At 35.8% G+C, this 18,597-nt stretch overlaps 2 protein-coding genes across 3 annotated transcripts; both read left to right on the top strand.

Moving 5' to 3' along the window:
- The first annotated feature begins 651 nt into the window (after window positions 1-651).
- Window positions 652-7,460, top strand: selenoe (selenoprotein e). Its single transcript, XM_061766857.1, has 4 exons — window positions 652-1,611; window positions 3,057-3,133; window positions 5,104-5,182; window positions 7,111-7,460. The coding sequence occupies exons 1-4, from the start codon at window positions 1,504-1,506 to the stop codon at window positions 7,252-7,254; spliced, it is 408 nt and encodes a 135-aa protein (XP_061622841.1). The 5' UTR covers window positions 652-1,503; the 3' UTR covers window positions 7,255-7,460.
- Window positions 7,461-8,737: 1,277 nt separating this feature from the next.
- Window positions 8,738-13,563, top strand: zgc:112294 (transmembrane protein 17A). Of its 2 annotated transcripts, none has more exons than XM_061766853.1 (4): window positions 8,738-8,947; window positions 10,313-10,419; window positions 11,767-11,880; window positions 12,090-13,563. In XM_061766853.1, the coding sequence occupies exons 1-4, from the start codon at window positions 8,827-8,829 to the stop codon at window positions 12,393-12,395; spliced, it is 648 nt and encodes a 215-aa protein (XP_061622837.1). In that variant the 5' UTR covers window positions 8,738-8,826; the 3' UTR covers window positions 12,396-13,563. The 2 variants fall into 2 exon arrangements, with proteins under 2 accessions (XP_061622837.1, XP_061622838.1); XM_061766854.1 differs by having other exon boundaries at window positions 8,929-8,947; window positions 10,313-10,747.
- The last annotated feature ends 5,034 nt before the right edge of the window (window positions 13,564-18,597 follow it).

Genomic DNA, 18,597 nt, shown 5'->3' with positions numbered 1-18,597 from the left:
TGCATGTTATCCCCGTGCCTGGGTGTGTTTTCTCCGGGCAGTCCGGTTTCCTCCCACATCCCAAAAACATGCATGGTAGGTTGATTGGAGACTCTAAATTGCCCGTAGGTGTGAATGGGTCCCGCGACCCTTGTGAGGATAAGCGGCTCATAAAATGGATGGATGGATGGATGCTTTAAAAGTTATCATTGTGTGGTTGGTGGTGTCACTGAAGAATGTTGCTCAAGCGAATACACGTATCGTAAAACACGTACAGTACTTTAAGTTTAGGATCTTTCATCAAAATCAAAAACTATATTGTCAAATGTATGTTAGGTTTGTAGATCAGCAAATAGTCTTTGACATTTAAAGGTCCCGTATTTTGGGTTTGTTATGTTGACAGTGCTGGCTCGGGAGCGGAAATGGAAGGCAGAGATCTTCGCTCGTGACGTAGATAAGCTCGAGAAATTCGAATGACCTGATTTCAGCCTTCTCGGCAGAAAAACGTCTGGAACGCAGAAATGTGTGGACAATTTTAATTCATATTTCACGTTTACTGAGGCACCATAGAGACAATGTTACATCCCAAATACTAGAAAGTTGTTTTTTTTTGTTTTTTTTTTAAATATGGCCCCAATTTTCTTTTTCTTTTTTTTTTGTGGAAAACTTTAGGATCTTTCAAAAGGTGCTTTAGGTTTCTGGAAAATGTTTGCAAAAACCTGAATGGTAACTTGGTCGAAGACTGGTCTGACTTTTTCAAAAATCTACATTAGGGTCATTTTAACGAAAACAAGAACTGTAAATTCTTCAAAGACTAAATCGTCTGACGTTTAGGAAAACTCATACTTCAGGATCTTTGAAGTCTCCATTTTGTTGTTTACAAAAACATGCTGGGTTTGTCGAAGACAAGATTATATTTACGAAAACCAGTACTGTAGCTATTTAGAAGACTAAATTGTCATTAGTGTTTATGAAAATATTTATTAGGTTTGTCAATGAGTAAATTGTATTTGACATTTCCGAAAACTTGTACGGTACTTAAGGATATTTGAAGACTACATTTTTTATGTTTACAAAAACGTGCTGTAGGTTTGTCTAAGACTAACTTGGATGATAATGAAAACCTGCATTTCAGCTCTTGTCAAACGAAGACTGCAAATTGTTTATAGTGTTTGTAAGCATTAGCTTTCCAACGTGGGAGAAGCAGATAACAACCCAGATGTCACCTGTGGCGTCGTCAAATGTGGAAGATCCCACCAACTCGGCCTTGACGGATGACTTCTAAAACAATAACAATTGAAGCAAATTGAGGCTAACGAAACCAAGTCGACTAAAGAAGACGCGTGCGTTCACTGACTAGAATGTTCTAGAGATGCTCAAAATGTCTTGATTTCAAGTTTCTTGATTAGAAGAAATCCAACCTCCCCTTCGGGAGTGCGACGTGGGCTAGTCCGTGTGAGACAGGTCCAGGTGGAAGTGTCCGGTGTGGGTCAGACCGACTCGGGAAGGCTCGGAGACGTCACGATGTGGTCAGCTTTCTTGGCGCTCACCCTCGCCGCCATTGCGGTGGCAGGAAGCCACAACGACACCACTCTGGACGGCCACATCGACATTGCGAGGGGAAAACTTCTGGTGAGTGTTTCGCATCCTTTTGCTTCCAAATCGGGACTGTGCAAACATACAAGAGATAACAAAAAAAATAATACAAAGTGAATTTGTGAATTTAAAATGGTTTATTTGATTAATAAAATGATAATACTCTTTTTCATTATGACTGATATTTTTGCAATTTTGAATAGAATTTAGAATTTACAATAAATCAATTAACAAGTTATTTAATGAGGTAATGATTTTAATTTTAATAATAAATTAAGAATGTTTTTGTATTTTTAATTAATAAAATAATAGCTAGCCATTGTAAACCATAACCCAGAAAGGACAAGCAGAAAGTCATAATAATAATGCAGTCATAATAATAATGCACTACAGATGTAAAATTGTTTATTTTATTATTTTTACATTTTTTGTTTACAATAAATCTATGAACCAATTATATAACGAGATAGATGAATACAAATAAGTTAAAAAAATGAATATTCTTTACTTTGATAATAAAATATTTCATAGCCATTTTTTGTTTTTGTTTTTTTAAATTATATTATGGTTAATGATCCAATTATTTTGAAAATATATATCCTATGAGTAGTATAAGTATGTTTATTATACTTACAAATACATATGATATCTCTATGATACGTGTATATATGTCTGTATACTCATTTATATGTTATACATATTCATATTAGTGATATGCGGGATTAGCATGTTTTATTTACAATAAAGCAAATAATTATTTAATAAGATAAATGAATACAAAATATATTAACGATGAAAAATACATGTGAAATACATCAAGTAGTTTATTTTAATAAAGAATTGATTTAATTGTAATGACATAATTCATGATTTGATCAAATGAATTAATGAAAAGGATCTAAAAAATTAATACATGTAAATTTTGTAACATTATTTTAACAATAAAAAAATCATACTCATTTTTGTTAATTTTAAGCAATGATATAATAATAAAAAGTGTATATTTCACATTTGTTTTACTAATAGTTTGAATTTTTTTAAATAGAGCAATTAAAAAATCTGTTAATTAGATAAATTAATATAAAATACAGTAATATGTCAAGTAGTTTATTTTTATATTTTTAGTTATAGTCACTTAATTAAGTGTAAAATATGTGAAATTACTTCAATAATAAAATACTAATTCATGCTCATTTTTATGTAATCTTCTATTTTGTATATATATTTTTAATTTTCTAGTTTAAAATGGCTCTATTAAATTATTTAATGGGGGAATATGGACTGAGCCAGACCTAAAGTCCTCTTATAACTGGCATGAAAAAAAAAAATAAAATTTAAAATGCAAATAAGATGGGGATCGGGTACAAAAAAAAACAAATTAGCGTAAGATTCTGCGAACAGCAGGTGATTGATTCCCCCCAAAATCCTCAAGCTTGGCTGAAATGGTGACCATTTCTTGTTTTGTTTTTGTTCATTTTTAGGCTCCCAGCGTGGTTGGATGAGGCATCAAGAAAATGCCTGAGCTGCATCACTTTCTGTTGGAGCGCTGGGCATTGTAGTATCCTTTTCGTCGCCTCCTCGACACGCAAACTTCTTATTGCGAGATTGCGACAGTAACATGTTACTTTGCTGGACCGGTTGATTTTAAAACTGAATTGTCTTTCTGGGACTAATGAGGTATTCTGAAATCAGAGTCTAAATTTGGAGACGGCCTTGTCTTTGATGTTTACAACATGGAGGTTATTTTTTTCCAACAATTCAAATTTTAAACTTCAATTTTCGTTATCTTCATGGATGACTAAATCATCAGTGCTTACTACATATGTGCGTTAGCTTGGTGAAAGACTACAAATTGTCCTTGATTTTTACGAATGCACAGTAACTTTGTTGAAGACTTAAAATTTAGTTTGATTACAAAAACAAGTATGTTATTTTCATCGACGAATAAAACTTCAATGTTTTCAAAAATATACGTTAGCATGGTGAAAAACTCAATTGTGTTTGATGTTTACAAACATGTATGTTAGGTTTGTCCAAGACTTAAAACATGGTTTGTTTACAAAAACAAGTACCGAATTTTCACGACCACAAGGCGCACCGTATTGAAAGGCCTCAGTCTCAGTTACGGGGTCTGTTTCTGTATTTAACACATACATAAGGCGCGCACCGTATTATTGGGCGCAGACATGGTAAAATATACGCTAGCATGCATGCTAGTGTATGTTTTGAAAAAGGCAGCGGGAGCAAAACTGAGTTCGGTTGTACTTTATTGAAGTATTTAACAATGTACTCACGTTATTTTTTTTTGATCAATCCTCATCCACAAATCCATCAAAGTCCTCATCTTCTGCATCCTCAATGAACAGCTGGGCAAGTTCTCCATCAAACACGCCGGGTTCCCTCTCGTCATTGTCGGAGTCAGTCTCGTTGCCGGGGGGCTGTTCAGCAATGATGCCGGCGTTTTCCTGTTTCCTCCACTTGCGAACCATGGATTCGTTGATCTCGAATTCTCTCGCGGCTGCTCGATTCCCATGTTCCTCCACGTAACTGATAGCTTGCAGTTTAAACTGTGCTTCATAAGCGTGTCTCTTCGTAGGTGCCATTTTCGGGGGTCCTTAGCCAAACCGATGTTGTTTTGCACATTGCACATACCGGCGCTATATACCGTGCCTTTAGCGTCCTCTTTCACGCGCACCCTTCCCCCTTTAACCTCCGCATGCTGTCCTCAGCCACGTGTGCCTTTCCTCTATATAAGCAGCGTGTCGGCAGGAAATGCTCCCAGTCAGTCAAGCGGAGCGCTCATCACACAGCAACATTTATAGATTTTGGAACTCGGTGCACACATAAGGCGTGCCACATTTTAAGGCGCGCCGTCCATTTTGGAGAAAATTGAATACTTTTAAGTGCGCCTTATGGTCGTTACAATACGGTATGTTATCTCTAGCATCATTGTTTTCAAAAATGTTTATTTAGCTTGTTTGGCGAAAGAGATCAAATTGTCTTTGATTTTTACGAAAACACCTATGTTAGCTTTGTACAGTATATTATCTTCATTGACCACTAAATCTTCAATGTTTACCAAAAAAAAAAAATACATACTACTACGTCAAATTGTTTGATGTTTACAAAAACAGGCAAGTTAACTTATTCAAGGACAATTTTTCCCACCCAGATGTTTACAAATTCTCCAAATTGTCTTTGATAAATACAAAACATGCAGGTTAGCTTTGTTGAGGGCTACATTGTCTTCAGCGTCTACGAAAACATGTTGTTATCAAAGATGTTCACAAAACACATTACGTTAGCTTTGTAGACAACAAAATCTTTTATATTTTCAAAATAATCTATGCTACCTTGGTGGGTAATTGAATTTTGTTCAGTGTTAACAAAAACACGCAAGTTAGCTTCGTTGGCGACAAATCTGTTTCCAAAAACATTTTGTGTCCAAAACGAAATGTTTTTCGCTGTTTATGAATGTTTACATACTTTTGGTGTTTGACATCCTTGACCCATGGTTTCCTCGCACAGTCATAACCTGGAGTACGATTCCTCGGAGGAGGAGGATCCCCGACTCGTTTTTTATAACGACAAGGATGAGGTCGTAAAGGTGACCTTTGACACCTTTTGGGAATTTAAGATTTGCCACAAGCACGCGTGTTGTTAGCAGCCACTGGTTGCTGTTCAAGAAATCCTAATACTATGACAAAATGGATTATTATTTTTTTTTTAGATAAAGTCTGAATTTTATAATATAACAAATATGAAATATTTTACAATAACATAGAATAATTTAAGAGATTATAACAGCATTAATGTTTTTTTCAGAAAACTGGGAATAAATAATATTGGGAATAATTCCCAAAATAAGATGCATTTTTTTGACAAAAAAGTTCCTTTCTTCTTTAGAAAAAAATCTTTTAAAACATATGGTAATATCCCACAAAGAAAGTTGTCTTTTTGGAGATAGAAAATAAAACTCTTTGAGAAAAAAAATTTCAGAATATTGTGAGAGAAAATATTTCATTTTCCGAGATTGAAAATGTTTGAAAAGTATCTTTTTTTTAAAAAAAATTAATCTTCAGAGAATAAAGTTTTGTATATTTGCTGGCTTTAAATCTTTAAAAAAAAAAATCTGGAGATGAAAAGTCATTTAAAAAAGAATCATAATATTGTGAGAGAAAGATCTTGAAAATTTACAAATGTTTTACAAAAACTGGCTATTTTTCACATTAATACACTTTTTTTTTTTTAAATATAGAACTGTTTTTCTCCAAAAAGTGACTCTTTTTCATAAAAGCAGCCACTCTTTCCACCTTTTAAATCTTTTGGGGAAACAACTAAATCTAATATATACTGGGTATGTGTAGCTAACATATAATAAATGTTGTATGTTTTCTAGTCAAGATATTACCCGAAAAAAAGTTGTAATTTCAATATTATAAAAAAAATCTAAAATTTTAAAAAAGACATAATAATGGTATGACAAAAAGTTGCATTTTTTAAAATAAAGTTGTATTTTTGTGGGACATTTTTTTCCTGAAATATACACTACCTTTTTTCTTGAGAATGTATAATTTATTTACCACAATATATGTGGTTTCTACATTTTTAAGAAATATTTGACTTTGACGTGAATATAGATCTTTTTTCCTCCCAAAAATAATTATTCTAGAAAGAAGTTGTAATTTAAAGAATAAAAAGTCATCTTTGGTAAAGAAAGTCATGTTTTGGAAAATCAAGAATATTTTTCCTTAAAAAGGACTTTTTTCCCCTCCAAAATATAAACATTTTGAAAATAAAATTAACTATAAAACTCATTCATTCATTCATTTTCCAGACCGCTTATCCTCACACGGGTCGCGGGCGTGCTGGAGCCTATCCCAGCTATCTTCGGGCGAGAGTACACCCTGAACTGCTCGCCAGCCAATCGCAGGGCACATACAATCAAACAACCATTCGCACTCACATTCACACCTACGAGCAATTTTAGAGTCTTCAATTAACCTACCCTGCATGTTTTTGGGATGTGGGAGGAAACCGGAGTACCCGGAGAAAACCCACACAGGCATGGGCAGAACATGCAAACTCCACACAGGCGGGGCCAGGGATTAAACCTGCCGCCCACCGTGCCGCCCAATACACAACTTTTGTCTAAAAAAACCCAAAATGTTTAGAAAATGTGAGCCCATTTCTTTCCCCAAAAAATATATTTAAAAAATTATTGAAGCAGAATGAAAAAAAAAACTTTTTTAGAAAATAAATGTGTCTGCACATCTTGAACCAGAAAATTCTTGATAATAATACAACCCCCCCCCCCAAAAAAAACAACAACCTTTTTTTTTCTATTTTTACAAAATGTACTATTTTTTTCTCTCAAAAATATAAAATAAATTCTTGAAAATATCCAACTTTTTTCCCCAAAAAACTTTTTCTCTTTTGCTTTTGAAAATTTTTAACGGAAAATCCCAACAAAATCTCCTGTTTGCTGTTTTCATTTGCATGTAAACATTCACGTTATTGGTGTTTGTGTGGCAGACGGTTAGGGTGAAGGACATGAAGGCGGCGGAGATGGGCGCCCTGTTGGACTCCCTGGGGTTCTACAAGCGTTCCCAGAAGGGCGAAGAGGTGCCTGAGGAGTTCCGGAACTTACCCCTGCGAAGCCTCAGGGATGAGCTGTGACGCCCCCCGACGGCCCAACGCCGCCACTGCATCCCGCGCACGCCATTGATGACGAACGGAGCCTCAAGGTGTTCCAGAAAAACAAAATCCCGGCTCCATTCTGACGGCCCGCTGGGCCGGACGCAGTGTGTGGCAGTCGTACATTCATTCAAAACGTGTCTGCCTCAATAAAATACATAAAAGCAAGAACACTCCTGATTTTTAATCACACATCAATCCAGGAGCCAAGAGGAAGCCCAAAAGTTTTTTTTATCGATACATGAACACACAAGACATTTAATGGAATTGCATATAATTCATTTAATTTGAATGAAGACCGATGTATGTATTATGGTGACATAAATCAAAGTATTTTCGGGTAAAAGATGTCATCATTTTGAGTAAAAAAAAAAATGCCAACTGCAGAAGGCGATAACATTTGAAGATGAAAAGGGGCGTTCCAAAGGCAATTAGTTATTTACCAATTGCTCCAAAATGGATTGATATTAAATGACTACCAGTTTCATTTTCTTGAGCAAAAAAAGAAGCATAAACACAACTTGATAGTTGATAAAGTCACATATTTAAAAAAAATATATCCGTCTTAGTTTTTAAAGACATAGATTCATAAATTTTATTTTTTTAAAACAATTTTATTTGAAAAAAAATCTAGTTTTTTCAGCAAAAATATTTTGGGTGAAAACATCTTTTTTTAAATGAATAGAATAGTCTGTATTTTTCTTATCTAAAAATAATATATTTTTAAATCTATTTTCTTTTTAAAAAGTAAGAGATCACAGAAGTTGCATATTTTGGGGAAAAAAAGAATATGATCGGAACAAAGTCTTATTTTTCAAAGGAAAAGAGACTTCATCTTAAATGAATATATTTTTTCATTGAAAATTGCTAAATACTAAAACATAAATATAGTATTCTTTCTTGCCAGTTGTATTTGTATGATAAAAGTCGCATCACAAGAAGAATTATTTTTTATTGCGAAAAAAATATGTTTTTTTTTAAAGAAGAAAATTACATTATGAGAATAGGGTGCATTTTAAAAGTTTATAAAAAAAATTCTCAAAAAATAAAAAACATTTGTATTGGACATTTTTTAATTTTAAATAAAATCTTAAAAGTTTGTTCTTGGATATATATATATGACTTATAAAACAATAATAATTCTCATATTTAGATATTTTTTTTAATGTGCATCTATAATCTTGTCATGAAATCTTGATTTTTTTTTTTTTTTTTTTACTCTGGACTCAATGCTCCCTTGTATTTGAGTTATTTTTATGTTTGACATTTAAATTATATGCCATATTGTTTCATGAGTTGACCCCTATTGATTTGGAAAGAAACGCATCATCTCCATTGTTTCGTTGTGTTGCATTTTGTCTTTTACCTTGTCCACATTGTTTCTTTGAATTGGACAACGGCGTTGATTTGTGAGCACATTGTTATTGTTTCTTTGTTACGACTCGTGAGACCATTTGGACTAATCCGCAAACCGCCCGCCTCCTGTTTGGTAATCTGATTAGCATTCTGCGTGTGTGTGGCCTCCATTTGTGCTAGCGTCTACTCCCGCTCACGATGCCCGTCTTCTACTCGCCCGTTGGCGATAACGTCGGTGCCGGCCTGGCCTACGTGGGAACTTCGGTGTTGAGCGAGCACGTGCACAGAGAGCGCCGTGACCTTTCACCTTCACATTCAGGTTGGTGCTCAATCCCTACCTACTACTTGACTACCTTCACCACTACTGTACATACTGTAAAAGCGTGATTAGCGACACACTGAAGAGGGGAAAAAAAGAACGCAAAAACATACTACAAGAAAAAGTTGTCCTCTAAGAGATGAACTAACTTCATATTTGGTTTTTTTTAAAGTAATTTTTAAGTAATAGTCAGATTTTCGGAGACAAAAAGTTCTTTTTAAAAAAAGTAAAAGTCAAATTATTACAAGAATAAAGTATTATTTTTAAAGTATAGTAATGTTATGATAATAGAGATGGAATTTTTCAAAATAAGAGAAACAAAAATAAAAATTTGAAAGATTAAATTTTTTATGAATACATTTTAAAATAACTTTTAAAAAGCCTAATTGTTATGAGAATAATAATTTTTTAATTTCTCGAGATGAATACATCTATTTTTAATAGTCACAATCTTTAAAGTTGTCATTCTTTAAAAAAAAGTGAAGTTAAAAGTCAAGTATTTTTTTTAAACTGAATTATTAGGAAATTAAATTCATAACACAACAACCCATTATTGCAAGGAAAGAATTTTTAGATTAATAATATATTTTTGGAGATAGTAAATCTATTTTATTCGTCATATTATTGAGAGATTTAAGTCATAATCTTTCAAGATTGTTTTGGAGGAAAAAAGTGATGTTAAAAGAAATAACAGTTCCAGAAGATTTGCATTGCAAAAAAATTTACACATTTTTCTTGCATGTTTTTTAACTGTATGAGAAAAAAAACAGTTTTTTTTAGATGAGTCATATTTTTAAGGATGACATTTTTTTTAAAAGTAATACTGCAAGAATAAAGTGCTTTTTCAATATAAAAATAACAACCATTTTCGATAGAATTTAATGAATTATGAGAATATATAAATACATAAAGTTTTGGAGATTTAATTAATTATAAATTTGAATACGTATTATGAGATTTGTTTAATATTCCAAAATTATGTTGTGTTTTTAAATGTATTTTAGAGTAATATTACAGTAATATTACGAGAATAGAGACATTCTTCTGAGAAAAACATATTGCAAAAATAAAATCAGAACTTTTAAAATAGTCTCTATTTTTTCAAAATTAAAAAGTCATATTTTTAAAAATCACGATTTCTTTAGAAAAGTCATAATACTAGAACAGTAAGGGGATTTTTGACGATAAAACAAATATTTTTTTTAGAAACAAAAGTAAGAAATTATGAGAATAAATTTACATTCTTTTCAGGGAAAATGATTTTGAATATGATACAGAGAAGAAATACTTTTTTACCATGTGAATTTCCAAATAAAAGAATACATCTGACAATGTTGTTGTTGTTGTTGTTGTTGTTGTTGTCAGTGGCCAACGAGGTGGCGTGCGACGTTCCTCTGCAGATGTTAATCTACTTCAACGTATTTTATTTCCCCTGCTGGTGGCTTTCCTCTGTCTGCATGTTGGAAGTCAAGGTCACTAGAAGCCTGTCACTATTAACTCTTCTCAAGTATAGATGAGCGGCACGACTGGTTAGAGTGTCAGCCTCACAGTTCTGAGGACCGGGGTTCAATCCCCGGCCCCGCCTGTGTGGAGTTTGCATGTGGGTTTTCTCCGGGTACTCCGGTTTCCTCCCAAAAACATGCATGAATTGGAGACTCTAAATTGCCCGTAGGCATGACTGTGAGTGCGAATGGTTGTTTGTTCCTATGTGCCCTGCGATTGGCTGGCAACCAGTTCAGGGTGTACCCCGACTCCTGCCCGATGACAGCTGGGATGGGCTCCAGCACGCCCGCGACCCTGGTGAGGAGAAGCTGCTCAGAAAATGGATGGATGGAAGTATAGATGAGAAACGTAACAAATGAGGACACTGTGTTGCAGTATTTGAATAAAAACGATGTAAATTCGGGTCACTAAGAACTAGAGTAGAATATAGTGGGCCAACTCCATTGCTGTCATCATCTTCAGTTTCAAAGTTTGGATCCCGCTCAGTATCAGCAACCGTAGGTTGCCCGAAACACGAAAAGAAACCAACTGGTATTTGAGAAAAAAAAAAAAAAACAGGTTTAGTGCAGTAGTTATGGTCGAAGTCCAAAATCTCTCCAATCTGTTCAGTCTTCTGTGTCATGAACATGGTTAGGGCGACGGCGAGGAACGCAAGGCAAGAACATGGTGGACCCAATTGCAGGGAAGCAGGGAGGCAAGGCAGGAGTGCGGGAATCTCAAAATAATAATATTTAATCACAATGATAAAACAACAGGCGACTATGACAAAAACAACTGGCGACTATGACCTGGCAAGACATGTGACAACGACAATGAACCGACCAGAACAGGACCCAGCGGGAAGAACATGGCGTCGCCCTGGACGCCACCAAACTGCCTCCCACCGTCCTCAGCCTGCCATGTCATAGTCGCCAGTTGTTTTTGTCATAGACGCCTGTTGTTTTATCATTGTGATTAAATATTATTATTTTGAGATTCCCGCACTCCTGCCTTGCCTCCCTGCTTCCCTGCAATTGGGTCCACCATGTTCTTGCCTTGCGTTCCTCGCCGTCGCCCTAACCATGTTCATGACATTCTGTCAATGTCTGAGGCTGACATTTTGGGATGTCGGCCCGGTGTTGCACAGTGCTGAGTGCAAGAACGGACGCCCCCCCCCCCCCCCGATTTCATTTACACCAGTATTCATCTGAACCGTGTCGCCCTATCGCTCCTCTTTTCTGCACAGAATGCGCAAAATGGAGTTGGCCCACCGTGGCCCAGTTGTGAAGGGTGTCAGGGCGGAAAGCATGCAAAAAGCACGCACGTTTCCTTTTCAGTTTGCGTACCTCCCGGGATACTACCAAGGGCTACTGATCGCCGGAATCGTACTCATCACCCTCGGCGAACTTCTCCGACTCTACCTCGGATACTTCGGAAACCTCGAGGAGAACGTAATCACTTTACTTCACATACTTTGTGTACTTCCTATGCTGTACTTTACCGTGTATACTAGAAGTACGTTATAGAATGTATGTGCTTCATATAGTGTATATACAGCACTTCATCGACTTCATGTATTTGATGTTCTACAGTATATTTATTAGTAATTGATGAACTTGAAATACTTGATGTACTTGAAGTACACGGTGGCGGTTTCCAGGTGCCGGCGCTGTCTTCCTTCTGCGTGCTGACGTTCCTGTTCCAGCTGCCCGTGTTGCTGTTCCTGTTGACGGACGAGGACGCGGTCGTGCTCCCCCTGGAGCGCGCCGTCCACTTGCTGTTCGTGGGCACGCTGCTGGCCCAGAGCCTGGCCGCCGGGCTGGCCGTGCGCAGGATGAGCCGGAAGCTGACGCTGCTCTTCCACCTGGGCCAGCTGGCCAAGGTGAGGCCCAGGTTCGGACACGCCGGCCTGGCGGCCTACCGCCGCGCCGTCGCGCCCGCGCGCGCGCGCGCCACCTGTCGCTGACGTGGACTTCATTTCATTTGACTGACGAGGTTACGAGTATTTGCTTCACTTTACAACCCCGATTCCAATGAAGTCGGGGCGTTGTGTTATCAACAGAAATCCAAACAGAATACAATGAGTTGCCAAATCTATATTGAATTGAATACACGACAAAAACTAGCTATTTAACGTTCAAACTGATCAACTTGATGGTTTTTAGCAAATAGTCATTCATTTTGAATTTTAGGGCTGAATGAGTACACTTGTCTTTGTAGTCTATTCAATTAAATATAGGTTGAACATGATTTGCAAATCATTGTATTCTGTTTTGATTTATGTTTAACACAACGTCCCAACTTCATTGGAATTGGGGTCGTACTTTGATTACGTTAGTTACTTGATTTCATGCCATTTCATTTGATTTTTTTTTTATCTTCTCATTTCTATTAGTTATTAAGTTATTTATTGTACTTTTTGGGGGGTTGATTAGTACGTTATTTGACCTTTATAAAAAAAAATATTTATTTCATCTTTTTTTAAAATCTCATTTTGTTTTTTCTTTTATATTTTTTTAATGAAGTTATTTATTGTATTTTTAGTTTAGTCTTTATTGGTTGCTTAGTTTTTAATTTTCTTGTAGTTTAGTCGTTTTATTTTATTTAATGATCTTCAATGATGATTTAATTATTTTGATTCAGTTATTTTATTAAGTTTTTATTTGTACTCATATTTTATTAAATAATTCGTTGTATTTTTTAGATTAGATTTGTTTATTATTTTATTACTTTGTAACTTAATAATTTTATCCTGTTATTTGATTTGTATTTTTATTGGTTGATTAGCATTTTATTATATTTTATCTAGATTTACTATTTGTATTATTTTATTTTATGTTTAATTTCATTACATTTGATTATTTTCTTACATTTTGCTTTATTTTATTATTTTGGTTGTTTCTTAGTTAGTTATTCAGTTAATTCATTTGATTTAACTTTATTTTATTACATTTTATATGGTTGGTTGGATAGTTAGTTATATTAATAATTTAATGGAATTAAATATGTTTAATTGTATTTGATCAAACTTTTAAAGTCACAATATTTCTTTTAGAAAGTCATAGCTTTTTAAGAAAATGTCATTTAAAGAGAATAAAATAAACCTCTTCGAGATGTTCGAAAGTATTGCAATATTTCAAGGATAAAGTTGTATTTTTTCAAGCGAAAAACTTTAAGTTAAAAAAAGTTTACTTTTTTGGGCACAATTATACTCATTTTCTTATTTGCCGGTCAACATGAATTTTGTGCCAGAGCACATATGTGCTGAGCATTTGTGACCACTAGAGGGCAGTCAGAGACTGGCAATAATCCCTGACAGGCACGTCATGAGCTACATGGGCATGAACGCTCTTATTTTTCCACTTGATCTACGTTTAGGAATGTTCAAATGTCGCTCAACTCATGGCCTGCAAAGTCAATGCAGGATTTTATGATGGTTTTATGATTGTTCAGATGTAGTCCTTTTTTGAAAGAATAAAACGCACACACACACACTTTTTGAAGTCAGAATATTGCAAGAATCAAGTTGTATTTTCAAGATATACAGTGGGGCAAAAAAGTATTAAATCAGCCACCAATTGTGCAAATTCTCCCACTTAAAAAGATGAGAGAGGCCTGTAATTTTCATCATAGGTATCCCTCACCTATGAGAGGCAAAATGAGGGGAAAAAGATTCCTGAAAATCACATCGTCTGATTTTTGAAGAATTTATTAGCAAATTTATGGTGGAAAATAAGTATTTGGTCACCGACAAACAAGCAAGATGTCTGGCTCTCACAGACCTGAAACTTCTTCTTTAAGAGGTTGCTCTTTCCTCCACTCATTACCTGTATTAATGGCATCTGTTTGAACTCATTATCAGTATAAAAGACCCCTGTCCACATCCTCAAACAGTCACACTCCAAACTCCACTATGGCCAAGACCAAAGAGCTGTCAAAGGACACCAGAAACAAAATTGTAGACCTGCACCAGGCTGGGAAGACTGAATCTGCAATAGGTAAGTAGCTGGGTGTGACGAAATCAACTGTGGGAGCAATTATTAGAAAATGGAAGAAATACAAGACCACTGATAATCTCCCTCGATCTGGGGCTCCACGCAAGATCTCACCCCGTGGGGTCAAAATGATCACAAGAACGATGAGCAAAAATCCCAGAACGACACGGGGGGACCTAGTGAATGACCTGCAGAGATCTGGGAGCAAAGTAACAAAGGCTACCATCAGTAACACACTTCGCCGCCAGGGACTCAAATCCTGCAGTGCCAGACGTGTCCCCCTGCTTAAGCCAGTACATGTCCAGGCCCGTCTGAAGTTTGCTAGAGCGCATTTGGATGATCCAGAAGAGGATTGGGAGAATGTCACATGGTCAGATGAAACCAAAACAGAACTTTTTGGCAAAAACTCAACTTGTTGTGTTTGGAGGAGAAAGAATGCTTAGTTGCATCCAAAGAACACCAAAGAACCTACTGTGAAGCATGGGGGTGGAAACATAATGCTTTCGGGCTGTTTTTCCTGCAAAGGGACCAGGACGACTGATCTGTGTAAAGGAAAGAATGAATGGGGCCATGTATCGTGAGATTTTGAGTGAAAACATCCTTCCATCAGCAAGGGCATTGAAGATGAAACGTGGCTGGGTCTTTCAGCATGACAATGATCCCAAACACAACGAAGGAGTGGCTTCGAAAGGAGCATTTCAAGGTCCTGGAGTGGCCTAGCCAGTCTCCAGATCTCAACCCCATAGAACATTTTTGGAAGGAGTTGAAAGTGATAATAATAATACAACACCCACCCCCCAAAAAAATGTTTTTTTCTATTTTCTCAAAAATAGTTTTCCCAAAATGTACAATTTTTTTCTCTGAAATACAAAACTTTTTCCCCCAAAAAGCATTTCCTCGCAAAAACAAACAACTTTTTCTCTTTTGTTTCAATGGTTAAAAATAATACTTCGAGTTTATATATTTTTTAAGTGAAATATTGTGGAGTAAAAAAAATCTGACTTTTTTCAAGATTAAAAATAACATGTAGTTTTTACAGAATAACCTATTTAAATAATAATGTGGCTTTATTTTATTAACAGATCATTTAAAGAGTTGAAATATAATTTTTTTTTTACATTTTTTAATTAGAAAAATGCTAATATTACAGGAATAAAACCGCATTGTTCAGAACTTAAAATGTCAAGTCATACAGGTAAGAGAATAAATGCATTTTGAAAAGAAAAACCTTACATTATTAAGAAAATAAATTTGCATTTTTTTAGAAAAGAAATATCCATACATCTTTAGAATTATTTTGTGTTTTGAGAATATAATTTTGAGGTTATTTTAAATGTAATGTTGTGATAGAAAGAATAATATTACCGGAATAGTGTCACATTTTTCCAAGATAGAAGTCGTAAATTGTGAGATTACAAAAATAAAACTGTATTTTTCTTGAATAAAAACGAATATTACAACAGTAAAGTTGTGTTTTTGGGGTAAAAATTCTGCCTATGTTGTATATTTGCCTTTGTCAATTTTTCCCGATCCACTCTTGGTCGTCACCTTGACGCCCGAAGCGCACGAACATCACCCCCCCCCCCCCCCCCCCAAAAACAGCTGAAGCTGCCGGTTGTCATCACGGCGATGTTGACCTATTTTTTTTTAAATTGTTTTTTTTTGTATTTATGCATTTTTGTGTGTGACGTGCTGACGCACACCGGCATCTCCTTTTAGACGGGATTGATGCACTCCAAGCAGGAAATGTGCTCCCCTATTTGGCAGGAGAAGATCCACACCTCTGCAGACCCCCCCCCCCCCCCCTCCCACACACACACACACACACACACACTCCATCCGTCCTGTTTCCATTAGCAACAGAGTAGGGGAAAAAAAGACTTGCAGTAATACTTCCTGCTGATAGGTGCTGCAATGTGACATAATCAATTTGCCCTTAAAGAAGACGTATGGCCAATTACGGCATGGCCCATTTTGTGCCAATCTCGCCAACCGCTGTCTCACATTGGCAAAGGCGCGTTTTCAATTTGACCAATGAATATTTCATCGGCTGCTACGGGGAATCTGACAGGGGCGTCTAAGTGGAGGTGAAATTTCAGAGAGAGAAAAAAAGCATCCTTAATTCACTGTAACAAAGTTGGCGATGCCAAACGGCGACATTTTAGTTTTTGCACAGCTGGGTAGCAAAGCAGCTCACTAGCTGGTGAGATAGATAGAGGTTGGGTAGTTTAGTTGGTTGAATGGATGGCTACTGTTGTGCTCAAGATTTACCCGAGACCAGAACTCACCGAGATCAAGACAAGACCGAGACCATAAAAACTCTTTCAAAGCACAAAACGCCAAAATCTCCAAACTAGGATGATGTATGGGGTCTTAGTGGTCCATATTTCAGTTGATTTTATGTATTTTTTGCTCAAGAAAATTAAACTTGTAATCATTTTCAAAAATATCAATCCATTTTGGAGCAGTAGTTAAATAACTAGTTACCAAAGTCAAAACGCCCCCCATGTCTTGGTGGGATGTCAGTGGCAGAAGTGGACACCAAATTCACTGCATAGCTGGGTGAAAAAGTAATATTCTATACGATAAAGGGGCAGTAATAACTTTATAAACTTAATAAATTTTATAGATCGTAACTATTGGGCAGAATCCCCTCACCTCCAAAATGACAACTTTTCAAGAAATAAAACAAAATGACAGCTTGTTTGAGTTTCTAACACCGATTTGTTCAAGTTGGTATTATTGTTTTAATTGCTGTCATACTGTTGCACTCTCACATGAACAACAGCAAGCACCCCAAAATTATGTTCAATCGCTAATTTAATATGATGAAGAATCTCTAATCTAGTAGGGTGTCACTGACTAAAATGGGGGCGCCTCACAGTTCTAAGATCGTGGGTTCAAATCCCGGCTCCAGCCTTCCTGTGTGGAGTTTGCATGTTCTCCCAGTGCCTGTGTGGGTTTTCTACGGGTACCACGTGCCAAAAACATGCATGGCAGGTTAATTGAAGACTCTTAAATTTTCCGTAGTTATGAATGTCAGTGTCAGTGGTTGTTTATGTATAGTATATGTGCCCTGCGATTGGTGTTATTTTTTTTTTTAAACAAATTTCTTTACCGTTATTAATTATATGAAAATGAATTAGCAAATGTATGCATGCACGCTAGCGCGTCATTTCGTGCAGTTTTGTGAATGTTCAAATCACCATAAAATTTATATAGCGATTTTCTCTCAGATGCTTAAATGTTTCAATGCTTAAATGCATTCAAAAATGTAAGCATATGTTAGCGCATATTTACCGTATGGTAGTGTAAGTGAATGTTGGCAAATGTTAGCATATGTTGATGAATGTATGTGACTATTACCACGTGCCATTCCATGTTAGTCCATGTACGTGCATGCTACTGTATTATCTTATGCCGACTAGATTAGTAAATGCTAGCATATGTTACTATGCATTTTGTTTTAGTTAATGTAAGCATATGTTAGCATATTAGCACATACTAAACTGAATGTATGTGAATGTTAGCACATGTCACTTCGTGTTAATCGAATGTTACTGTACTATCTTATGGGACCGAGATAAGTGAATGTTAGCATATGTTACTACATTAGCATATGTTAGCATATTTTGTGGTGAATGTGTCATTTCATGTTGGTACATGTTAGCATATGTCAGAACATGCTAAATTAAATGTGTTTGGATGTTAGCATGTCATTTCATGTTAGTACATGTTACTGTAAGATCTTTTGGTAGCTTGAGAATGTTAGCATATGTTAGCACATTGGTGAATATGTGCGAATGTTAGCATGTGTCATTTCATGTTAGTACATGTTAGCCTATGTCAGGACATGCAAAATGTAATGTGTATGGTAGTTAGCATGTCATTTCATGTTAGTGGATGTTAGCGTAAGTTACTGTATTAGTTAATGTTGGACATGTGTTAGCATATGGACATGTCCCATGTTAATTTGTCTTTGTGCTATTTAACATGTTATCATATTAGCATACGCTAACACATGTGGTGCATGTTCATGAATGTTAGCACATTAGCATATGTTAGTATCATGCAGTGAATGTAAGCATGTCATTTAATGTTTGTGCATGTAAACATATGTTAGCAAATGTTGGTGAGTGAATGTAATTTCATGCTCGAGCATGTTAGCATCTA

The sequence above is a fragment of the Phyllopteryx taeniolatus genome, chromosome 3 (assembly GCF_024500385.1).
Source record: "Phyllopteryx taeniolatus isolate TA_2022b chromosome 3, UOR_Ptae_1.2, whole genome shotgun sequence".
Taxonomy (NCBI): domain Eukaryota; kingdom Metazoa; phylum Chordata; class Actinopteri; order Syngnathiformes; family Syngnathidae; genus Phyllopteryx; species Phyllopteryx taeniolatus.
This window is presented reverse-complemented; position numbering and strand designations above follow the sequence as displayed.